The following is a 26,390-nucleotide window of genomic DNA, read 5'->3' on the forward strand; positions in this document are numbered from 1 at the left end:
ATTCATGCATAGTGGAGGTAGGAAAGGCAATTTGTGTTTTCTTATCTAACTTTGCATGTAAATGATCTACTCTTGGTGATTTTTACAATATGGAAATCTAACAACCATGCCAAGTAAAACACAGTGAACTGCAGGAAAGGAGGAAGTAAAGGACAGTAGACAGTTGGGAATTGGGATCCAGGCTTTGTGTAGAGGTCCAGGCAGACCAGCAGGCAGGCAGCATCTGCTTTAGTCAGGAACTGAGAGTCTAGAATGGAGATCAGTCCCAGGAATAGAGCTAATAATTTTAAAATATGGTATAACCATTATACCATACTAGAGTCCCACATACATCTTGGCTCTGCCATTTATCTGTGTGATGTTGGGAAAGTTCCTTAACTTGCTAAACTTAAGTAGCTTCATTGGTAAAGAAAGAGAAAAAAATACACCTATAAAGGTAAATAAACTAGCATAAGTAAGCAGTTTATGACACAAAGTGATACCAATGAATAGAGGCTGAATTGTTAGCTCAGGAATGGGAATTGTGAGTCAAGTTCAATGGAGAATGTTGATTCTTATCATAATAATTTCACTTTTCTCCTCTGGCCTAAAAACTGGATGGATCCCCTATCCCAAGCCAATGTTAAATCTATCAGCTGGAGTTTATTGAAGTCCCTTGAAAGAAGAAAAGGGATATGCCTCTGGATTTCAGACTACTAAGATCAGATAGATGGTTCCCAAATGCAGGTATGCCCACACATCACCTAGGGAGCTTTATAAACACATGGAATTCCTGGAGCCTCATCCATAAAGTTCTGATTCAGTAATTTTATGAAAGGGCTCAGTGATCTGCATGTATAATAAGCTCCCAGAGTCATTCTTTTATAGGTGGTCCACTGGTCACGCTTTGAGAAACACTGGAATAGATGCTGACAGGAACCTGAGATAAGCTGATCACTATGCCTGGGTACAAATATTTGCATAATTTTTCTAAAGTGAAAGCAAAGGGGAAAAATACATTGATTCACATAGTTACTTTTTTATTTTGAAAACAGTGGTAAGAATTTAAATTTCCATCTGAAGAGACATTATTTTCTGCAAATATATGAGGCATAGAATTTATTTATGAAGGATATTGAGCAATGTATCAGACAATTTTTTGCCTGAAGTTTATGAAATACATAGAAAATGTATTCAAAGGGATAATTTTTTTATAGTTTTTATAGAAAAGCCTGTGATCTCACTTCAGGGAAGCCATTTCTAGGATGTGCATAAATAATTACAGTCCAAGTGGCATGCTCTAAACACGTGACCCTTGGATGGACTCCAGAAACTCTTAAATGGATAGTAGAGTACTGAGTAGATATGCTGTCTTAGGCAGTTTGAGCTGCTATAACAAAATTCCATAGATTGGTGACTTAAACAACAAACATTTATTTCTCACAGTTCTGGAAGCTGAGAAGTGCGAGATGAAGGCACCAGCAGAGTCAGTGTATGGGGAAGGCCCACTTCTTGGCTCATAGATGGCCATCTTTTTCCTATGTCCACATGGCAAAAGGGGTGAGAGAGTTCTCTGGGGTCTCTTTTATAAGGGCATTGCTCCTGTTCATGAGGGCTCTGTTCTCATGACCTAATCAGTCCTCAAAGGCCCCATCTCCTAATATTATCACGTTGGGGGTAGGATTTCAACATATGAATTTTGACAAAACACAAACAAACATTCAGTTCATAACAATATGCCTTGTAATTATCAAATGTCTTAAATAAGCATTTGACAATCGTATGTTGAAATTTATTAGCAACTGAATCTCTAGACAGTTATTCTGTGTGATTGCAGTGAGATCCTTATATGGTGGGTATGGGATGTGATCAGGGCAGACTTTCTAGGCAGACTGATCAGCTGCCTAGAGCAAGACAAAACAGCTTCAACACAGGGCTGGGAAGTTGTCTGAAATAAATAAATGATTGAATGCATTGAAGTGTTTGTTGAGATACAAAGTTCTGTGCTATAAAATCTGGGGGAAAATACTGAAAATGATATTTTTTGTATGAGAGGTATTCGTTATCACCTGATCTCTCCGTCCATAAAAGTTCTCCATATAAATGCTACTAATTGTATAATTTTTAGGAAATAATTTTGTGGTTCTTGCCTGTTAGGCTATGGGGGGCCTAAGCCACTAGCAAACTTAGACGTTTTCTGAAAGAAAGGAAGGTAAGCTGAGTAGGAGTATAAAAGGAAAAACAAACTAGGACAAAGGATGGATTCTTTCTACCCACACCTCAGGCCTCCTCCCCTTTCCTGGAGGACTCATAGTTCATATCATTAAAGAAACTCAAGTTGGGATCATTCACAGAATATGCAGATCCAAAGGGCTGTGACAATAGCAGGGCACAGAGATTTCTGGATAATGGTGCTGCATGAAAGCTAGTAGGTTATTAGTCAGTGATAGAAATACAGCACTAAGACTTCAGCCTTGGAGGAAGGGAAAAACTGACAACTAGATGATGGATCAGGTTCATGATTTAGCCCAACTTCAGCTGAATCCAGCGACAAGAATTAAAGAGCATTCAAGCAAACTGGTGCTTCAGGGTGGAGAGCCTGTAGGGAAAAGGCATCTGAATATGCATATAGATGCCTTCCACCTTCGGGATCTGCACTCTATGTCCAGACCCCTCTTAACAGGCTCAAGTCTCACTGCTCCAGGGCTGAGTGGGCTGAGTGGGCTGAGCCTGCAGATCATAATTCTCTAACAGCCACAGTTGGACAGTCGTACAGGAGGTAGGGTGAAAGAGACAATGGCCACATACAGTCATTAAAACTCTGCATTATCTAGCCAATTAGAGAATTGTTCTGATTCTATGTAATACCAACTTCCTTGCTACTGTCATTAGGTATTAGTGTCTTATTTCCATATTAATTCTTCTTTCCTTATGGCAGAAATAGAAAAATCTCAGATTTTCTTTTTCATTATGAGAAACCTGCCCTGAGGATACAGCCACAAGGGTGGGTATGTCTTTTCCCTGTACTGAAATTATTAAATCCAATTTCATTTTTTAAAAATTTCCAATATAAAATATATGATCTATGTCAAAAATTCAAGCAGTATAGGAAAGCATAAAATGAAGGAAAATTCCCTGACCACACACTTCTGACACTCTGATTCCATAATTCAGAAGCATGACTGTTACTAACATTGTGTGTATATATATATAGCAAGTGTGTAAAAAAACATACAAATGAATGTGTGCATTTATGTGTGTACAACTTTCAAACACAAAGGAGAATATACTATACATAGTATTCTATAATCAATATATCTTTTTATGACTGGTTATCATTACATTACATAAATTAAATTTTCTTAAGTGAATACATTTATATCAAAAGTACAACACATAGGTATAACTGCTAAATATTTTGAGATAATTTTTTTCTTGCTTGGCTTTATAATTTTCCAACTACATAGCATCCTTGGAAAATAAAGATTAGTTTTGCTTGTCTATAGTTTTCAGATGAGGGGATTTATACTTTATTTATTCTGTTTTATTTACTTCTCTGTTTTATTTATTTACTTATGTTTGGGAGATGGCCCATGTTGCCACTTCTAGCCGTCACCTATTCATTTTCTTTCTGTACGGTGTCCTATCATATCAATATGCAACAGCTGATTTATCCTCTACACAATGTGGGTGCTTCTGTGAGCATCACAGCACACAGCAGGATTGCTGAGTCATATACGGATACTCTCAGCTTTGGAAGATACTGGCAAACTCTCCCAAACTGGTCGGACCAGCCTACTGACTAAAAATTCAACTTTTTAAGGAATTTGGCCCTTTTATGAAATATATATTATAAATACGTTTTCATCTTGTCATTTATGTATTGACGTTGCTGAGGAAGGTTTCGTACTATAGAAAAAATTTTACTTTTTATGTAGTCTAACCAATCTCTTTTTTTTGTGGCTTCTATGTTTCATAACTTGCTTAGAAAGGTATTCCCTTTTTCAGTATTATCAAACTATTGTCTTTTAGTATTTTTATAGTTTAATTTTTAATTTGAAATCATTTGATCTATCTGAATTTGCTTTGGTAAATAAAGTGAGGGTTTTTGCTTTTTTTCAAAATAGGATAGTTTGTTATTTCAACACCATTTTAGCAACAATAAGAAAAAGATAATTCAATGGGTAGCCAGTCAGAGTACTGACACAAAACTATGGTTCTTCTAGATATGAGCAATGCCAGTTAGATAATGACAAAAAGGACCCTGTTTACTAAAAATAAGAAAATATAAAATATATTAGAATAAGCTTAGCACATAATTCTCAGGAATTGGGAAGAAAAATAAACAATTGGTGGATAAATAAAGAACACTTAAAAGTAATATCTTATTCTTGGATAGGAAGAATTGAGGTTGCAAAGCTGTATCTCTCTAAATTAACCTCTAAATCCAAAATAAACCTGATCAAAGGACAGAATATTCCTTTTTGTTTGATTTAGAAGGTAATTCTAAAGTTCATCTGGGGGGAAAAAATGGAACCAATCAGAAAAATACTGAAAAATAACTATTCATATCCTTAATTAAAAGTATTTAAAAAGCTAATGTGATTAAAATCATAAGAGACTAGCCCAGGATTAGACAACCGGAATCAAGAAACAGAACAGAATCAAGAGGCCAACCAAACTGTAAATAAGAGTAGCATTTAAAATCATGGAGGAAACATGATTAATCGTTTTTCATAGAAACTCTTAGACAAAGTTCGAGTATAACTACTGAATCATTTAATCCATTTCCCACTCACATACAATAAGGTCAAGGCCTTCCAGAGCTGTTTAACTATATTCATCCCCGATGAGATTGTAAGTTTAATAAAAATTAAGAATGATATCTTTTTTAACTTCCTCTGTTTCTTGTGCTTCCTGTTTAAATCATTGGCTGCCAATGACAAATTGATATTTGTCAAGTGACTGTTTATAATGGTACTCAGAAGTCATGCTCTGCTGTTCAGATCACAGTCGATTTGCATGCATATTTTAAGTATTTAGGTCATTTTATATTTTAAAAAGTATATTTTGAATTATTAATCTCATTTGACATTGGGAGGTACCTCACCTCTTTGCCCTTTACCCTTAGATGGTTAATTTATTCTTCTTGTCTATAATGTCTTCAGTCTATAAACACCTCAGAAAATAAATTAACAGTTAAGAAAATAAAGAGTAAAAAATAAGTCGTTTTATTCTTCATTTATATCCAATGGTTTAGAAGGAATCTCCACTTGAATGTCCTTTAAGCATTCATATTCTACAGATATAAAAACTCATTTTATTACTACCTCCCCCTCCCATAAAAATACCATCCAGCCCCACGCATCAGTCAAACCAGAAACTTCGGGCTGGCCCTTTCCCTCACTTGCCGCTTTAATTAGAGGGGGTTTGTGAAAGCAGGGCCCTCCCATCAGGCTAAGACAGCTTTGCGGGCTTTCTTCATTTTAAACTAAACCTCTGTGGTGGCCCTTTCCCTCTGCCTTTGTTTTTATTTAAAAAGAAGTGGAGGAAACATCCTCACGCGGTGCTTTTTAAATGAAGTGACTTGTCAAGCCAGAGACTGTGGCAGTAATCTGAAAGGCAGTAAATTTAGCGACCCTCAGCTGGGCTGACAGCCTGTCACCCGCTTGAAACATAAATAGCAGTGGAGACAAATCGCTGCTGGTTTCCTATTAAGCTTTGGCTCACTGGCCTCGCAACCTTCCAGGGGTGCACAGGCCCAGCCTGGGAGACGACTGCTTTCAGGAGCAGACCCGAGCTGGCTCGCGGTGTTTCCCGCTCCGCCTCCGTGTGCGCTCCCCACGTTGCAGCGGGGACCTTCACTCCCACTGACATCCGTGTGCTCCACAGAGAGTCCAGGACACCCCGGCCAGGACAGAGGAGTGCTGGTGTGCGGGGGGCTGCCATCCAAACTGAACGTCGATGGTGGTGATGGGTTTCTAGCTCATACATTTTGGTCTAAGAGCAGGAAGCAAATTGCTGGGCTCCTTACTCTTATTTGTGTTGACCCCTGAGCAACCGAAGGCTGCCCACCTTATGTTAAATGGGAACATTCTAAGATTATCACCTTAGTTCATGCTTAAACCATTTTCTTTTTTGGCCTACCTCCACGCCCACCCCCACCCTTACTCCCACTTTTCTCTTCATTACTTATTTATTGACTTGTAGCAAGAACAGTTTTCTAAACTGGGTCAAACAACTCCTTCAGCAGTGAGACTGGTTGAAGAAGAGAGGCTGGGATTTGGGGTGAGCCCAAATGAGGTCACTGCAGCATCGGGGCCTGTAAGAGAAGGGCGGGGGGCCAGATGTTTTAACCACATTTCAAAGCCTTCTGGGGCAGCCACAAAACTATGCCCAGCAATCCTTCCACGGTGCAATCGCCCTGCTGCATTTAACACACTCGCTTACAAAATGCCGATTGATTTGTGTGACTTTTGAAAACAGCAACTGCTGGTCTCGTATCGTTTGATATTTAATGCTCAGCCATGGCAGAATCGCTAATGACAGGTCGTGCAGTACCCCTACGGTTCTGACAACAATGGTGAAGGATCGTGGTTGCTGTTCCCTTGGACTAGCAATTTTTTGTTCTGTCTCACCTCCTTCTTAGGAAATAGTCTGGAAAATAACCAACAGCTGCAGGAGTTCCCGCTTCTATTTTATTGCAAAGGACTCTTCTGGGTATTTCTTTTTACACTTTTACCTCTTGGCCTCTTCTTCCCCACACCCCTGAGAGAACAAAAATGAAGTGGGACAGTGAGTCCTTGCTCTATGACGTCATGCTTCATCACACAAATGTTCTGCAGCCCCTACTACAGTAGTTGGAGTGACTACTAGTGTATCTATTACACATTTAAATTACATTTAGCCCCAGTGTCTTAGCAACTCCCTGTTTCCGAGTGCCTACGGAATGTAATCCCCAGGATGTTCTAAGAAAAACTGATACTAACCCTGTCAAGAGTCAAACTCATTATCTTTGCTCCAAAATAAACACTCCTTCCTAATCGCCTTAGTGGTACCAACTGCATTCCAGCCCAGGAAGTCACTAGTTTTCACCCTACCCGCTGCCTTTAGAATATATTTCTTCATACCCAAGAAAACTCAAGTGGACTACAGATGACCCCAGGGCAGGTAAAGATCCAAGTATGTGACGCACATTCCCTCTGACTCACAGACATCGCCCCTTTCTCATTGAGCCCAGGCTCTGCCTCAGAATCCCTCTCAGCGTCACGCCCCAGGCCCCTGCTGCCAGCTAGTTAGGACTGATGGTGGCTATTAAGCATCCGTGAATATCCAGCTTCCCTTCCACAGGAACTCACAGGGTGGAGTAGCAATACACCTTAGGTCTCAGCGACAAGAAATTTTCACTGAGCATAAATGGTGTTGACACAGAAAGGACTTTAAACAAACAGAATTTCCATGGGATTCCATGCTTTCATACCAAGTTGTCTCCAGAAAAGGAAGGGATAGAGGGAGAGAGAGAGGGAGGGAAGAAACTTATACAAAATGTCATTTTTACTGAGTATTTTATGGGTGCCCAAAGGTTGCATGTATGTTTCTTGAGATGCAGAGGTACTGAACACAGCAAATCCAGAGTCTTCACACCACCTCTCACACCCTAGAATGTGTCTCACTGTCACCTCACACTGTTCGTTTCTCCTGTGTGGGGAACAGGCAGGCAGGCAGCCCAGACTGCCACACCCTTCTATAAATTTGCCAGCTCTGACTCTCCCCTTGTGATTTTCAACTCCCTGAAAACCCACTTCTCCCGGTAAGCCTTTCCTAATGTAAGTCCATTTTACCGGGCTTCTTTGCTGGCTGTTGGCATTTATGTGCACCAGTGTTTTATCTTTTTGGGGGGGAGCTCTATAAATAAGTGGGTGGGGCTAAACCTTTAAATACCAACTTTTTTCTCACTTACTGTTTTATTTGATTCTCTCAATAAAGAATTAAGTGGAGAGTACAAACCTTATAAAAGCTGACGGCTATCTTTTTACTTTATCTATAACTGAGCTGCTTTGCTTTGGAAATTTCCCAAGTGTCCCATTCTCAACTTCCTGGTGTACTCAGAAACCGAAACAGAGCAGATTCTGGGAGCTAAGAGTTCAGCCAACTCTAATATCTCCTGGCATTCTAATGATGAACATAGCCATGCCTAGTTCATAAACCTGGTCCAAACCTCGGCTCTCCCTTAATAACCTTATAAACTTGGGTGCATTCCTTCAGGCTCTTCTTTAAACCTGGGTTCCTGTGTTTCCTCATCTTTAAGCAATCTTAACAGTATTGTGAATTAAATAAGAAAATATTCAAGTTACCCAACACAGTGCCTAGACCACGTTTATTGAAGTGGTAACTCATTCAACAGTCACTCTGCAATATTTATGGAACATGCCAGCATCCAGCATCATGCTGCACAATGGGCTTCAGTGATGAGCAAAACCAGATGCGGTCTCTACACTGGAACAATAACTATTACCAATCATTTCTCTTCAGACAACCAAACACAGGGGATCTTGATTTCAAGCCTAGCATTTGGAAAGTCCCGACAGTCTCTAAAAACAGAGACCAAGTAGGTGGCAATGGTTAAGTGTTAGAGACAATAACAGAATGTCATGGCCCAGGACGAAAATGATGCGTGGATGGCAGCCTCCGGTGGGTTGCTGAGCTCAAACTATGTCAGCTTGCTGATTTTGTATGTGAAAGGAAAAATGCAAACCATAATGAATTGGATCTCTCTGGATGCCAGAAAAACAATGCCAGGGCATTCTTCATTTGGCCCGTGCTCATTCATAGAGCCAAAGCCATTTGTGAATCTTTCCTGGCACTGTGCTTGCCTCCGGTTTCTGGGTACTAACTACACCCTTTGGGGCTGCAGAAGGCATGGGGCCAGTTTCCACACCCTGTTGTGTCTTACTATTCGAACCGGCCACATTTCTACAACAGAGTAACCAAACTCTTCTCTTCCATGTAGCTCATATATCCTAATAGTCAAATGCCTCTCTCTAAGAACTCTTTCTTCTTTAATTTTTATCTTCTATTTCTTTTTTTAAAATATGTTTTTATTGATTTCAGAGAAAGGAAGGGAGAGAGAGAGAGAGAGAGAGAGAGAGAGAGAGAGAGAAACACATCAATAATGAGAGAGAGCCATTGATCGGCTGCCTCCTGCATGCCCCCTAGTGGGGATTGAGCCCAAACCCCAGGCATGTGTCCTGACCTGGAAACGAACGGTGATCTCCTGGTTCTTAAGTCAGTGCTGAACCACTGCACCACGCAGGTCGGGCACCTCTTCTGTTTCTTAAATTTGCCTTCATGGTGTCACTTATTTGCCCCCCCCCCCTTCTCTTCAATACTTTGCTCTTCCCTGTGTCTCCTTAGTTCCATGATTGCTGCTTTTGGCAATTGTGTCTGCCCCTCACACCTGCTTTCTTTCAATCATGGATCGGTTACCACTCTTCACTCTTTACTTGACGGGCAATGAGAGGTAGTGATGAGGAGTGGATTCATCCTTTGGACAAAAACATTGTCCAACACTAAAGGATCTCTCAGGTGGGATGTGAAACTGAGAAACAAAAGCTTCAAAGCGTCTAGAAAGAGACATGGCAGGAAATGTAAACAACCCTATTGCAGGCATTTTTCCCCCTAGATTTCTTGTGTTATTCTCTAGCTTCCTTTTTTTTCCTTTTTTTTAGCATGTTTGTATAAAACGTGATGTTTAAAAAAAGTAGGGAAAGACTAAAAAACAGGAACAGGTGAATATGTCCTTAGGGAAAAATAAACGTGAAATGTACTGTAAGAACAAACTTGTTACAGCATTTGAAGTTAGCACAGGAAACTTCAAATGGCATCATTGATTCACAGTCTTTTTTTCTTTTATTTTTAGAGGCAGAAATTTATAGCTTGCTTTTACTCACCCTTTCACTCCCTTTTCCAACACAGACCCACACAAACACGCATATGCACAAACACATAACCCTAAGACAAGTTTCGCTTCTTTGCTTTTCATTAATCTGTATGTTTGTGTTTATAACTATTGTGTTTGCAGCCTCTATGTGTAAATATTCAAATTTACGTCAGTAGAGGGAATGTCAACCCCATTGCAAACACACACACATATCTTCCCTTCTGTGAAAAAATGACCTATGGAGATGTAATACTTACAAGACTCTTCTCAGAATAGTGGAGAAAAAAAAAAGATCCATCCATTTTCTAAGATTTAACAATCCTTGGGATTCTACCTTTTCAAAGTCATAAAACACTCAAATTTAACAAGTTTCCTAAATTGTATTTGTTGTATCTCAAATAAAAGAAAAGAAAGGCACATGCCATAGTGATTAGTGGTGTAGTAAGCATTTGTTAAAAATGTTAAATAGAGGGTCGATTGTCATATTCTGGGGAATTTTCAAGAATAGGTCTGCTCTATTTAGTGAGCAAATATTTGGGTGTTAGTGAATTTGTATGCTGCTGTTCCCTAAAAGTTAGACTGGAAGGTTATATGTAAATAAATAGCTGTTTGCAAGTGTGTGAGTGTGTGTGTGTGTGTGTGTGTGTGTGTGTGTGTGTGTAGAGGTGGGGAGAGAGAGAGAAGGAGAGAAGATGGGGTTGGGGGGAGAGGAAAGGGAAGGAGAGAGAAAGTGAGAAAGTGAGAAAGAAGTGCCATGGAAATGTATTTTATTTTATTTTTAATATTTTTTATTTACTTTCAGAAAGAGAAGGAGACGGAGAGAGAGAAAGACATTGATGTGAGAGTAAAACATTGATCGGCTATCCCCTGCACACCTCCCACTGAGGACTGAGCCCACAATCTGGGCATGTGTCCCGAGCAGGAATTGAACTGGCAAACTTTCAGTGCACAGGATGGTGCCCAACCAACTGAGCCACACCAGCCAGGGTGAAATGTATTTGATTTGAAATGGCTGCTTGAGTACAAATGCCTAGTTGACCTTGAAAATCTAAATAAACCAACATTTTGAATGTGATCTCTACAAGTTTCACGGAGGCAGGGTCAGTACTCTGAAGGCACTGTACCTCGGAGGCAGCACCTGGCATACTCTAACCGGAGTAGTCCTGGCTGATTTCCTCTGTTAGGAAAGCGCAAAAGAGAACACTTCCCTCTTGCCATTAGCTCTAGGACCTTCTTTCTGACTTATGAAGAAATATTAAAAGAACTAATATGTACAACTTGAGTAAACAGTTTCTCATTATGTGCAAGAGTTTGGAAGGTGCATACACGGAGGGGGACAAGGCATTATATAGCCTTGTAACTGCATATTGCCAGGAGACTCAAAAGCACAGGGAGATTTAAACTAAGCACCAGATCCCAGAATAAATATAACACTCGGCAATGTGAGCAAGCTTGTGGAAATAGGTTGAGATGTTTGAAATAGCAAAATATTGAAATGTGCATATCAAGTAAACATTGTACAAGGGCAGAAAATAATAGATGGGAACAAGCAAAGGGTCCGAGTTGTAGCCAGAGGACTTTATTCCACAGAGAACTGAACGACAGGTTAAATGTCACGTTCTGGCCTGAGAGCCTTCTTAAGGTTGAGCGAATGAAAAGAAATGGTGACAGGACCCTTGGGTTAAGAGCAGCTAGTCAGAGTGAACTGAAAAAATGTGAGAAAGGTGCTCTGATGGAGACAGACACATTGGGCCAAAGGGTGAGGAACGAGAGAATCTGAGTGCACTTTAGAGTTTTGTGACTCAAGACTAATGTGGTGTATTCTTTGCCTTGAAACAAGAAACTGCACTTGCTTAGATGAAAGAAATGGCATTGTTCTGTTTCCATCAGGGGCTCTCTTGTTGTCTCTGCACCTTTTTCTGAAATAATAACTCTACACAGCAGATACATCCTTAGGATGTGACCAGAGATGCCCCTTCAGCCTAGTACAGCAGAGTACTGAGCACATCTGTCCTTCCCCAGGAAAGGGTACAGTACTCTTATTAGGATCATTACAAGGGAGTGGATTTATACACCAGCTTCTCTTACAGAAATACTTAGCCACCTTTCAGTACTTATCTCCTTACTCTTAACCTCTATGATGTCTTGAACATGACTCTAGCTTTTACTTATGTTTGGATTCTGCTAACTCAACAGACATTTATGGTGTAACTAATCTTGCCAAACCCTGGGCTGTCTCATGGGGCTTTGCGAGTAAAGCATGGTTCTTGAGGAATTTACAGTGTGGTCCTTGGGCTTTCCAGCAACAGAAAAGCTCCCATTTCCTCTCAAATCACTGTGGATTGAGAAATCCTCAAGTGGAATAGGAGAGATATAATGTGTTGTGGGCGAAGTCTCCTGTGGATGCAAGTAAAAACGGCTAGCAAGTGCCTGGCAGTGCAAGAGTTTCAACTAGAGGATCCAGGGGTAAAGAAAAAATGACAAGAAGGAGGGCTCAGGGATGTTGTTCGATATTTTAAATTCTCATCAGGCTAGTTTCTCTTACCTGTATTTGGCTTGCACTTTGAGACTCCCCCACACTACTGAAACAGCTATGTAATTTGGATGCTTGTGATAGAGGCAGCCATAGAGTAGAAAAGTTATAGGAGAAGCAAAAGTGATATTTCTGTCTTATTGGTGGGGCATTTAAAAAAAACTCCCCCTTTCTCTTCTGACAGGAATGGGGGAAGTTCTTCCTAGAGATGTAGGATTGAAAATTCATCCCATGAAGATCTGTTTTATTATCTGCTTGTCAGGAAGAAATGAGATTATTAATACTTACATTGGCATAGAAGAATCCCAAGTCCAAAGCCTGATAAATATTATTTTGTTTTCTCTAGTTCATCTTATCGTTTATTCTTACGGTGCTGTCTTCCCAAACTGGTAGGGCCTTAGGTGGTGCTGTTGCTAAAATTATCTTTTTCTCTCCTGGAACTGATTTATATCTTTCAAAAGTTCAAAATGCAAGATTGGGATCTATTACTCATCATTTCTAGGTATTTTCTGGGAGTTGAAAAGAGTTCAGTATTGTGAACCACCTCTAAGGAGACCACACTTGTCCTCTCTTTCCTTTAATTGCTTCTGTAGCCACCTGGGAATAAGGCTGAAGGGTGTAGGACAGAAACCCTAAAACATTCCGAAATCATCTTTAACTCCTTTTGCATTCAACCCGTCATTATTCTCAAAATTGATAATTATGTCTTACTGTCAATTTCCCCCCTGCCCTACAGATTTGTAATGAACTTACACCTCTTTTGGCCTGCAACAGTCACAGCTGCCATTAGTCTTCAGGGCATTTATGTTTAGCTAGAAGATTCTTAGCATCAGTTAGCTGGCATGACTCTCAGGCCATAGATACAAGTATGCAGGATTTTTTTTTCTCCTACGGGCTCAAATCCTGCCCATCTAATCCAATAAAGTGGACTGTTACACTTTCTGGGATTTCTGTTTTCTTTTCTACCACATTCCACTTCTGTGACCTGTGAAATCAGGTCTGACTACTTGCTTAAATGTGAGCAGAAGAAAAAAGGAGAGACAGAGATAAAGGGAAAAAAGTAGCCTTTTATAAATAATTTGCAACTGTATACTTATAAACTTATTCTAAAACACTTTTTAGTAGGTGTGCTAGATCATGTTTAGGACTTCAGAACCAAATAACTTTATATAACTGTTGCCTTGTTATTGCTGGGATTGCAGTTTCCTCAAAGCTCATGATAGAGACATTGACAGAAGACTTAAGTTTGGAGTGTCAAGACTTAAGTTCCTGACAGTTGTCTTATAGACTGTTATCAAAGAGGCTGCATGTTCTATTGGGAACCTAGTTACCAGGCTTAGTTGACATATTTAGATGATGAGTTTGTCTCTGTGCTGGCTGCCTGGTATGTTGATGTGGCCATCAGGGAATTTCCAGAAAAGGAAAACAGCTTGTGGCATTTGAGCAAAGCTATTAATTGGTACCATTTCGTGTAGGATGATCAGGAGCAAGATTTCTTTGAGATGGCAGAGCTGTGTTCTTTAGTACTCTCCCAGCTGTTCCATTCTGACCCAAGCAGCAGTGGGGTTTTGCAACTTGGGGGTGAGTGGGTTTAATTTAGCTAGACTTGAAGTCCATAGGCCTTTCTGGTCAAGCTCTTCCTCCTCAACTTTTCTTCTTTACCTCCTCTGTCCGTTTCTCCTTTCTTCCCCCTCCACTTCCTCTTCATTATCTATCCCCTCCCTCTCTTCATGAAGAAAGTCACCTGATCATTTTTTACTCCACATGAGGGAAATTAAACAAGCCTGCCAATCTTGAGATTTCCTTACTATGATGGAAACATCCGACTTTATAGAACTTTCCAAAAAGGACCTTCAGACTCCTAGTCCCAACTATTTAAGCCAATGGTACTTAGCTCCCTACTGTCACACCATGTGACAGTCACAAAATGCACCATCAGCAGCACATTCTCGTGGATCTGTCCGTGGCCTGGAAGCCTCAGCAATGGTGTAGTTTCATACTGAACAAAGAAGCCATAGCTGCAAGACAGGGTTTTGAACGCCACCCTTGTGAACAGAATTCCACATAAAGGAGGCGGGGGGAGAAGAGGGACAATTTCTCAAAAGAAAGCCACATCTCCTTGTAACAACGTCCTTGGTTACAAGAGTAGCTTTGCAGCATGGTGTAACTGATCATGTCAATGCTTCACCCATAGCCCTGCTGAGCCCTTTACAACTTGTGTGCACCTCCCCCCAACTCCCACTTTATTCTGAGCCCTTAACCAATGACTGAGGGATGCAGACATATAAACACTCCAGCTTCTTGCCTCTTGGTCAGGACAGCTTGGAAGTGGGGCATGTGCTGTTCTCAGCGCTCCCCGAGGGATGGAGCCGGCTGGCGTTCTGTGAACTTGACTTGCACCCTCGCTTGGCTTCTTCCTTGCTGGGTCCCAACTTCCCATTTCCCTACTGGTTTTCCTAAGAACACGTCCTCTTTAATCACTTCCACATGACTTTTTGTCTTGGGGTCTGTTTCCATGGAATTGACCTCAGACAGAGCACATTGTTGAATTTTTGAGACTCCATGTGGAACGATTGCTTCTAAAAAAAAAAAAAAATGGAGGCAATCTGTTAAAGGAGGCATATGTTAAACTTTACAAAACAATCATGCAAACCTGTGTTTTTCAGGAAGAGAATTTGAAGGAGAAGAAGAATATCTGGAGATCCTTGGCATCACCAGGGAGCAGTCGGGCAAATACGAGTGCAAAGCTGCCAATGAGGTCGCCTCGGCCGACGTCAAACAAGTCAAGGTCACTGTGAACTGTGAGTATGGCAGCAGCCAGCAGACTCTGTGCACCCAGGGCCCACCTCCACCTGACATGAGCTCTGAACATCCCATTAGCAAGAGAACATTGCATTTCAAGCAGATGTTCCTTTGGTCAGGGATGCACATTTATACATTCGACACATACAAGGGCAAGAATTGGCCTTTGAATTTGATAAATCAACTCTACCAACTCTAAATATAACCCATAATACATTTAACAATACACTCTGTCTTTTACTCAGACTGTAGAATTAAGAAAACATGATCAGACAGCCCCAGCCTTTCTGGCAATCGCTATTTGGGTCTTTGTGGAGACCAAGGTCGTACCACTTTGGAAAAAAGCAACAATTCATATCTGCTTTAAATGGAATTTTTTATCTTAATGCATTGTTTGTCAGAGGGAATAACCCAAGATCGTATTTTATCTTCTGCCATTTAACTAATTGGCCTTGGGAACAAACTCAAGCCACTGTGGTCATATACATATATCTATCCCTGAAGGCTAACAGGGATACCTACTAAGTTAATTTTATTTATTTGTCACAAATATGGGCATTAGAAAGAAATATTTCTCTAAGATGCATAGGTAAGTGGGCATATTTTGAATTTCTCAGATGAAAGAATCCTTAGAGGTAGTTCAAAAGATGGAGGTTGGGGGTGGATTCATATGATATGTGTCACCTAAGAAAAGAATAGAGAGAATTTGTTTACCCTTTTCAGTTAGGGGTGACTTTCCACAGCATTCAAATTCAAGTTTTCACATCATGCAACTGTGGCTAGTGACAGGGATGAAGGGATATACTGACAGTTCTCCCCCCTATGATTTAATACACATGCACACACACATATATAAATATAAAATATTTCTATTTCTACATGCACACACATATACATATCCCCTACATACACAGATATATATACATATGCACATCACATGGACACACACACGGATGCACAGACAACCCCTGTTTGAAACTGTGCTTTAGGCTGTGGTGGGTTACTTTTTGTTTTCTTGAGTCCTCCATGCATTTACCTATGTGCCAGTGATTCACTATAAATTCTTTGGGAAGGTAGGTATAATTAACTCCATTTTAAAGTTTGAGACACCGAAGCCCAAGGAGGTGAAATAGCTTTTCCTAAGTGACACGGGGAGAAAGGGACTCAGACTCAGTTTGAGTCTAAAGCTCTTGCTCTCGGGAAAAAGAGGGAGCGAAGGAGGAGTTTTTAATTCTCATTACCTACAATGAGCAGCACTGGATTAAGGGATTTCCATTTGTCATTTAATATTCAAGGTAAACTCATGTGATAAGTATTATTGGTTCAGCTTTAAAAAATTGGGAAATGGAGGCCCAGATTGCTGAGGAAACTTGCCTAAGGTGAGCAGCAGGCTGGGCTGCACTGCCTCCAGGGGCCTTCCTCCAGCCTTGCAGCCCTCGAAAGCAGCCCTCAGATTCTTCTGCACAGCGGACCTAGGAGAATCCTGTGACTACACCTCTGCCGTAGACATTTATGACACTCATTTCCAAGAAGCAAGGGGCTGCATTTGATGAGCTCTGAAGTGCTTTCATTCCCTAGCTGTCTGCATTTTTTTTTTGTAATAGTTTCAAAATGCCAATATTACTATTCTTTTCCAGTACTGGGTGTGTTTCAAAGACACATTAATGATCTCAATGTTATAAAATGCTTTAGGACCTTTTTTTCACATGAAAGTCACTTTCTCTGGGTGTTTATACAAGTTGTAATTAGGTTAGTTGGCGTCTTTTATGTACACACAGCCATTCCATCATCTTCCACCTCTTCTCTGACTTTTGGAGTTAAGATTTTATTTTCTCTTAATTGACCTTCATTTTAATTAGATTTCTGAAAGCCCAATCATGGAGTACATAGAAAATATTTATGCTTCCATTGTGTGGAACATCAAAGTGGTCTGCATTGCAGATGGTTCCCCAGATCAAAGCCAGCCGCCTGGGCCCTTTTATTACTAGTGCAATTAGTTTGACATTGCTACTTTTTGACTGTCCCCAAAGTGTAACTTAGAAGAAAATACTGATAATTTTCAAGAAAAGTATTTTATAAAAACGTGAGCTTTTGCTAGTGATGATTGAACCACAGAAGATTCTGGCCAGAACCTTGAGATTTTAAAAAATATCTCGTAACAAATTACATGGAAATCAAGTATAGAGCTTAGTCAGACATCCCGTAAGTGTTTATTGAATGAATAGGTGGAAAACTCCCAGGTTAACTGTACCCTCTTAACATTTCTCTAAACTTCGCCAATGATGTTGGTTACAAATCAGGACGTATATTTGAATATCAGTTTCATTTAGAATCACCTTTTACTAGCACTTCATAAGCTGTATTTAAAAGAGAAGGAAATCTTACCCTTTGCAACAGCATGGATGGACCTGGAGAGCATTATGCTAAGTGAAATAAGCCAGTCACAGAAAGACAAGTGCTCTATGATTTCACTCCTATGTGGAATCTAATGAACAAAATAAACTATCAAACAAAATAGAAACAGGCTCGTAGATTAGAGAGCAGACTCACAGCTGTCAAAGAGGAGAGGGTTGCAGGGCTGGGTGAAAAAGGTGAAGGGATTAAGCAAAGCAAAACCTCAGAGACACAGACAACAGTGTGGTGATTACCAGAGGGAAGGGGGGGGGGGAGCAGAAGAGAGTATAAGGGGGATAGATGGTGATGGAAGGAGATTTGAGTTGGGTGGTGAAAACTCAATACGATATACAGATGATGTATTATAGAATGGTACACCTGAAACCTATATAATTTTATTAGCCAATGTCACTCCAATAAATTCAATAAAAAATAAAAAATTTTGAAAAATAAATAAATGGGGAGAGGGAGGTAGCATTTTTTTTAGTGTTTATAATATATTAAAACAACTAACCACTGCTCTTCCTGCCCAGTTCACACAATTTATTCTACTTTACTGTAATCATATTAAGAAGATGAAGACTCCAAGATCAAATTATAGAACCAGGTCTGGCTAGCAAAGCTCGTGGTACTAAGAAATACCTAGTGTCACCTTTGTCACTTCATCCAAGCCCACCTACTATGAAAATGCCCCATTATTCAAACTGATTCTGCTTCCTTTTCAAAACACAGGGTTTGGAATTAGGTCAGGGGATCAGGATGGCTAAGATAATTAATAGCTGAATGGATTATGGTGATGAAGCAGACTTTGAGTGCCACTAAAAAAAGATCCCAGTGCTGGTAATTATCTCCTACCAGCATTTCATTGGTTCCTTTATTCAGTGGCTAACAGGTATTTGTTGCAGGGCATTGAGAAGCTAGAGCAGTAAACAAGAGAGACCTGAGACCTAACAGTTTCTACTGTTTAGCTCACAAGCTGGATTCTACAGTCTCTTCTTTTTCCTTTCCCTTGATAATCCCTTTCACAGTTGGTCTGTGGCATTGCACATGGCCATTTGATACACAAAATCTATTTTCTAAATGGTAGGAGGTCCTGGGGTATATAGAAGCTAAATTATTGACCTGAAATCTCTTCAACTAAAGAAGCTTAGTAAAATTTTGTACAACAGGCAGTTTCTTGTATCCTACTTAGAGTATAACTGCTAATTTCTTCCAGATACCAGTCCTAGGGACAGTTGTCCTCTCATTACAGGTTCTATGTGTAATCCCTCAATTTCAGTTCTCATAGTGCATTAAAAGTGGATCCACCTATGAGTTTGTCTCATCCTAGTGCCCAGTATACCGAGGATAGTATATAGTGCATAGTAAATGTCTATCTAATAAATACAGCCTACAAATTTTATGTTGACTCTTCCTATACTGGACTCTTCCTATTCCAGGAGAAATTCTTCTCAAAACCTACCACAGCTCTCAAGCCTTCCCCTCACCCAATGACCAGCTAATATTCCCACCTCCTGCCTTCCCACAGCTACCTCTCCAACGAGGTCCACATTGTCACTCTTTATAACTTCTTTTCCTCTGCTTGTCTCCCTTTGAACTCAGCTCTGCAGCCACCCTCGTGTCCAGAGATAACCAACCCAACACAGTTGCTGGAGGCCTGAGACGCTGGCATTTCTGAAGCTCCCCTTACATTTGAGAGCCGCTATCTTAGAGGAAGCGGAGGTTACTACTATAGAATACACAGTTGGGATGAGACATCTGTGGTTTCCATATAATATATATGCATTTTAATTGGACTCTTCAGTTCTTTGATTCAAAAATCACCTGATGAGGACATTTTAGGAAAATAACTTCTCATTATGGAACCAACTGGCTACCTTCTCTAGCTATTCAGAACGTCACCTATCCATTCCCCAAGCCATATTCTTATATTTGGGACCGTGTCAGTGAAGGCATGTTCTAATGTTTATGATCTATTATGGGACCTTCAGAGGAAATATTCAATAAGAATCCAGAGTTACTGTAATTCTCGACTATAACTTTGCAATGTGAACAAGAACTCTAAGTTTATGAGCATCTCTGGAGTTCCAAGACCATGCTAAAGATTTTGTATAAATCACTGAAATCATCACAGTAACAGTGGCCAGCCAAGTGAGGAGGCATATTGAGCTGGAGCCTGCCCCAGCAAGGAGGAATATTTACTTTATCACTGGCATTATTTAGTATTGCTGATAGATGATGATTAAAAAAAAGACAACTTTTAGTTACTTATATTATTGTATCTAAATTCTCTACAGACAATGTTTGTCTTATTGCCTGCATTGCTTGTCCCCCCACCCCCCCATTGGTCCACCACTGCACACTAACCCTGGGAGATAATTGAATCATCCCCATGCACACAGGACAAAACCAAAGCTTGGAGTATGTAACCATTTTCTACCACAAAATCAAAGACCGTGTGAGTGGTAAAGTTGGGACTCTATCCCATGTCTTACCCCAGAGTCCTCTTTCCTTCCACGACACTATGTGATAATAGAAATAAAAATAATGAATGTAATCACTTCAGGTGTTAAACATGCTCTCATACACATGATTTTTAAAATTTTTACATCAAACCTGAAAGATAAGTGGGCAGGTATCATCATCTACATTCATAGTTCAAGGGCCTCAGGATGTCAGCATATCACCTCCAGGAGATGACAACTTAAGTGGCACAGGCAGAAATTGAGCCCACATCTCCTGATTTCCTAATATGAGTTACTATCCACTGTGTCGCTGCATGTTATCTGTTATCTGTAACAGCAAAAATATGTAACATTTACCTTTAAAGCTACCAGCATGCTTCTCTCTGGCATTTTTCCTCAGCAGGAACTCATTCAAAAAAGAAGTACAGAGAGGTTCAGAGCATAGGCTTCAGAGAGATGGGTTCAAATCCAGACTCCCTGAAATGCTAACTATGTGAATTTGGATAAGTTACTACCCTTTGTAGGTCTGTCTTCTCATTAATAATCCTTACCCCCTAATGCCTCCTACTTGGATGAAGAGAATATCTAAAGCTTGGTAGAATGCTGACATATGGTAAATGCTTATAAATTGAAATCTTCATTTAGAACTTTGTTACTTAAACTATTATTCCTAATATTAGGAAGACTAAATGAATGATATTCTGTTTGCTAGGCCACTGTCACTGTTATCTTGTTCATTTTAATTGAAAGAGTTTATTATTGGTGATATAAGAAGAAAGCCCTTATTAATATTTTCAGAACCCAGAATTTTGAAGTAATAAAAACTAGAAGAGTCCTTTGACAATTGTAAGCTATTCCAAAGTCATATAACAAATAACAGTGGACCTCCATGCAGCATTTTTTTCTTGTCACCTTTTTGTTATAACTGTATTTTGAGCAAGGACATCTATTATTTTAACTATGGTAGGCACACCACAATATGATTCGTAATAATTTTTCTTAGCCTCCCCTATATAGAATTCATCACAAATGAGTTTCAAAATGTTCATTCCAGTAAACCATGAACAAATAGACCTGCACCCCTGTGTCACCTGAGAAATACCAGAAACAATGAGCTCTTAATACATTTATCATTATCTGTGAATTTACCCTAGTATGAGAAACTTCCTAGATTTTCAGTGAGAGAAGCAAGTATTGGACCTCTGTCATCCTCCCAAGATTAGTACAGTTAATAGCATTCAACCCTGGTTTACTGCCACCTTTCCTAACTCCTCTCTGAAGAGTTAATAAATAGCTTACTACTTAGCTACTCGGGTTCTGAACACATTGAGAAATAAGTAAAGAAGCAGTGTGGGAGACCCATTTGCCTCCATTGTTAGAGATCAAGCTGGTTAGAGGTAGTCGCTTGTGTGGCTGACTTACCTTTCCAGCTACGGCAGCCCTGGACTGGGCAGGCACGCCCACCTGAGAGTGGGAAGGATACAGCCCATGTAAGACTTCAGGGTGGAGAAGCAGAGGAGAACCTCTGATAGCCACCAGAAGCTTGGTCCCTAAAGGAAGAAGGGGAAGAGCTGAACCAAACAAACCTACTTTGTTCTTCCCCAAATTTTCAATCAGAAAGACCATTTCTTCACCCCCAAGTCCCAGAGCAAGGAGGTACACTAAATAAGCCCCTGCCACATGGAAGGACACATCCAGAGCAAGGAAGAATTCTCCCATGAAACTGTAGAGCTGAGACCTGTACTCCTGGTCTCCTGGTGGAGGGACTGGAAGGCATCTACCTTGACACTGTTATGTCAAGGTGCTACAGCTCCGAGTGCCAGAGGTGGAGGTGGTGAATGTGTAGTCTGGCCCAGGTTTAGGGCTGGTTGAGCAATGCAGCAACATCATTAAGGATTTGTCCGTTATAATCAAGTGGCTCCAAAAACTCACAAAGTGGTTAAAACTCATTTCACAAGTTGAGCAGTTAAAGCAGTAGAATCATGAGCAAGATTATTTCTCCAGCCAACAGATTGTGGAATTATTGTCAGCTTAAGAACCTAATACATTTGACCATTGAACAATGCAAGGGTTAGGGGCATTGGCCCCTGCCCAGTCAAAACTCCTCGTGTGACTTCTGAATCCTCCAAAACTTAACTACTAATAACCTACCGTTGACCAGAAGTCTTACTAATAATATAGTCAATTAACATATTTTGCATGTTTCATGTATAATTCATTCTTACAATAAAGTAAGCTAGAGAAAAGAAAATGCTAGAACATTTATAGTGATTATTAAAAACAAACAAACAAAAAATGTATAATTGGAACCACACAGTTGAAACTTGTTCTGCTCAAGGGTCAACTATCCGTGCAGTGAAGAGGTGAGGACAGGAAACTAATATTCATTCTGTGTATTACTGCTGATCATCTGTTTTTCTTCTTACACATCTTCTCTCAGTGGATGGCATCACCTAGATATTTAAGCCAGAAACTTGCCTGTTATCTGTGTTATCTTTGGCACACCTCCTTCTTCCCCTCACCCTTTACATATAATCTTTTCAATTTTGAAGCTTCCTACCTCTCAATCTCAAATCCGTCCATTCCCTTCCAGGCCCTTTATCACAAACCAAGTACAGGCTTTCTCTGGAATCCTTCAGCAGTCTCCAAATGGACTTCTTGGCCTCTGATTGTAACATTTCATAGATGAGAAACTTGAAGCAACGTGACTCTAGACAAGGTGCTAGCTCTCTAAAAAGGAAGGAAAATTAGAGACAGAGCCTAGATTTGAGCTCAGGCTTATCAAACTTTAAATCCAAGCTTTTAACCTCTTTTGGGTGTCCCATCCCTACAAATACTTCCCCTCCCAACACCACTGCCCCCTGTTACTGCATTATTCTTTGAACTACTGTGCTCTAATGATCTATGTAACCAATCATAGAATGAAAGAATTTTAAATGGAACCCCTTGGTGCTCATTTTAAACTAACTCTTTGTTTTAAACAATAAGAAAGAAAGGTCTCAAACTAGAGCAGAATCTTGCCCAGGCCACAGTTCTGGTTGAGAAGAATAAAAATCAGACCCCCGTTTCCTGTTTCTGACTGCTAATCCTGGCTCCTAAATCATAGAATAGATAAATGAGCTCTACTATTGAAAGTTAGCAATTTAAGGGTTAAATGAGTCATGGGTATGAAAATACATTTGGGTCATAATGACACAAACTGCCCATTTGTAAAGAATGGGTAGTTTTGACTAGAACTGGGATTTTTTTTTTACTAGCTGGAAGGGATGCTATAGATCATTAAAGTGTGGTTCCCTCATTACGTTGGTAATAAAACCAAAGCTCGGAAAGATAGTGTGTGATGGGAAGACCACAGAAGCAAATTGAAATGAAACTCCAGAACTCCTAGTTTCCAACCCAGGGTTCCTTCCCCTCATCACGTTGCCTTTTGAGCCTGTACAAAGATGAGCCGATAATTCTAAAGCCACAAAAGCGACAGGCCTCACCCACTCAGGCACGTCTGCTTACACACAGGCTGAGGCGCTTATCCAAATGCGCTCGAACTCCTAGTCTCTGACAATGATTTAAGATAGCCAAGCTCCCGTGAAAATGAAATGGAGAGGAAATTGTAGACTAACTGGATGCTTTTGTACATCTTTCCTAACTAAGATCTGAGTCTTCTCTAGGAAGAAAACTAGAAAAAAACTCAGAAATCAGTGAGCTGAACCAGGCACTGAAGAGATGTCAATAAATTTTATGTACTAGAGACCATTTTACTATTTTCCTTAAATAAGCTTTTTCCTCTGCGAAGTCTAAACAGATTGTTTGGGTCTCTTTGTTCCAGACACACGCAGCCAAGTCCCATTTTCTGACAAATAGGTTTTGGATTAAAAAAAAATTCTGTTTTTCCTTAAAGGTCCATAAGCTCCACAAACAGCATCATCAAGCCAGGAGCTCACGTCTGCCATCCTGATTCCATCGTGTGCTCCTGTAAACACTTGTTCCACCCTTCGTAGGATTGTTTGAAAGAATCACTCAGAGAACGGACTGATGGTTGCCGGGGGGGGGGGGGGGGGGGGGGGGGGTCTGAGTAAAAAAGGTGCCGGGATTGAGAAGTAGACTGGCAGTTACAGAATAGTCACAGGGATGTGAAGGCAGCATGGGGAAAATAGTCAATAATATTGTAATAACTATGTATGGTGTCAGGTGGGTACTAGAAATATCAGAGGGAACATTTTGTAAAAGTATATGATTGTCTAACCACTATGCTGTACACCTGAAACAAATACAAAATAATATTGAATGTAAAAAATAAAAAGTGGTACCGCCCTGGCCAGGTAGCGCAGGTGGTTAGAGCATCCTCCCAATACGCCAAGGTTGTGAGTTCAATCCCTGGTCAGGACACATCCAAGAATCAACCACCGAATGCATAAATAAGTGGAACAGCAAATCAACTCTTCTCTCTCTCTCTCAAATCAGTAAATTAAGAAAATATATTTTAAGTGGTACTGGGTAAGGGAAAATAAATAAGTAAATATTTTTAAAAGAACCATGACAAATCAGAATGTCAGGTGTGTTTTGCTACAGTTTTGTAGGTCATTCTAAGCAGATAGATCAAGTGCACAGCTGCCAGAGGAGAAGGCTGACACCCAGGAAGGCTTCTATGCACCAGGATAGACTTCAAACTACACCTTCCCACATAAAAGCAAAATTTACCTGGGTCATAGCAATAAGGGAACACAGAAGCGGGAAAAGGGTTAAGTAATCATTTAATACATGTTTGTTTTTCTGAATTTCTGAAAAAATATTAGGCTAAGCTTGGGTTGGGAGAACTTTAGCCCTGTCTTATTTTCATCAGACTTCATGCTGTCATCTCAAACTGTAACAGTCACAATGATGATAATGATGATGATGAAAAAGAAAAATGCTCAAATTATACATTTAAATCCCAAGTCCTTTAGTGTTGCCACTATGCAAATATTACAATCCATGGTTGAAGTAATCGATGGTGTATTGGCGGAAGGAAAAAAGAGTCTTAGATTCTATTTCCATAAAACCCTGTTAAGTGTCCCACTTAAGTAAACCAAGGCTCTGGCTTCATTAATCATCTGTTATTATCATTTAGTTTTCTAGTGATCAGTTCCATTCAGCTGATAAAGTAATTCAGGTAAATGGAGCTCTAAGACTATTTCTTTCCTGTGCCTCTCCAATCAGATTCTCCTTTCTAATTCCTTCTTGCATGGAAATTCTGGAGTGCCCTCCGATTGTCATGTAAACTATGTGCTTGTCCTCTCCACAGATCCTCCCACTATCACAGAATCCAAGAGCAACGAAGCCCCCACAGGGCGACAAGCTTCACTCAAATGTGAGGCCTCGGCAGTGCCTGCGCCTGACTTTGAGTGGTACCGGGATGACACCAGGTATGTATGTATTCAACCTGCTGTGCCCCAGTTGCTCTGATAAGTGGTCCTAGGGGCACCAGAAGCCTTAATGACAAAAGCAAGCCCAACTATAACTCCATAGGCCTATGCTCTTTATTTTCCTAATCTCGTTATCAAGTGCATTAGGGACTGTAATTCTTAACCTGATGCTTCAGAGCACTCGGGTTACCTGCAGGGAGGGAGGGAGGTGTTCCAGTGAGTAGTTCCCACCTGCATGTCTTCCTTGCTTATAGCAGAAACCAAAGCCCAATGAAACTCACCCATTCCTGAGTCTTCTCTGTGGATGGACGTTGATTCAGATGCTGTGGAATTGCCCAGTTAAAATGAGGAAGTGAGCAGGGAGCAACAAACTCTACCCACCTCCTCTCTCTTCTTTCCTTCCAATATAATGATGAAAAAGGAATTACTATGCCGAGTCTTCATCAGTGTTTCTGTTTACTCTTCTGTTTTTAAACTCTTAGGATAAACAGTGCCAATGGCCTTGAGATTAAGAGCACGGAGGGCCAGTCCTCCCTGACAGTGACCAACGTCACTGAGGAGCACTATGGCAACTATACCTGCGTGGCTGCCAACAAGCTGGGGGTCACCAATGCCAGCCTAGTCCTTTTCAGTAAGTATGCCAAAGTAGGCTCCATCTGGGAGCAGCTAGTTGGTTGAATTCTCCCATGGAAAGCTTAAAAATAATTTCCTTATTTACTAAAGGTAAATTTATACAAAAATCAGACTATAGTCCCTGAAACAAAAATACAGGTTCTCAATCCCTAAGCATAAGGCAAGTTTACAGATGGAATAACTTCTCTCTCTTTCCTCTGGCTTACTTTTGATAGCTGCCTTGTTTTTGTTTGTTCAGAAAACAA

General features: G+C 40.3%; 1 protein-coding gene across 4 annotated transcripts in view; it reads left to right on the forward strand.

The window, feature by feature from the left end:
- The window catches only part of LSAMP (limbic system associated membrane protein), a 1,857,927-nt gene that overhangs the window by 1,802,022 nt on the left and 29,515 nt on the right, over nucleotides 1-26,390 (forward strand). For all 4 annotated transcript variants that reach the window (XM_081137699.1, XM_081137701.1, XM_081137700.1 and 1 more), the window contains 3 exons: nucleotides 15,119-15,253; nucleotides 25,392-25,512; nucleotides 25,995-26,143. In XM_081137699.1, the coding sequence (XP_080993825.1) occupies nucleotides 15,119-15,253; nucleotides 25,392-25,512; nucleotides 25,995-26,143 (405 nt within the window). The remainder of the gene's footprint in view (nucleotides 1-15,118; nucleotides 15,254-25,391; nucleotides 25,513-25,994; nucleotides 26,144-26,390) is intronic.

The sequence above is a fragment of the Miniopterus schreibersii genome (assembly GCF_964146895.1).
Source record: "Miniopterus schreibersii genome assembly, chromosome: 5".
In the NCBI taxonomy this organism is placed as follows: Eukaryota; Metazoa; Chordata; class Mammalia; order Chiroptera; family Miniopteridae; genus Miniopterus; species Miniopterus schreibersii.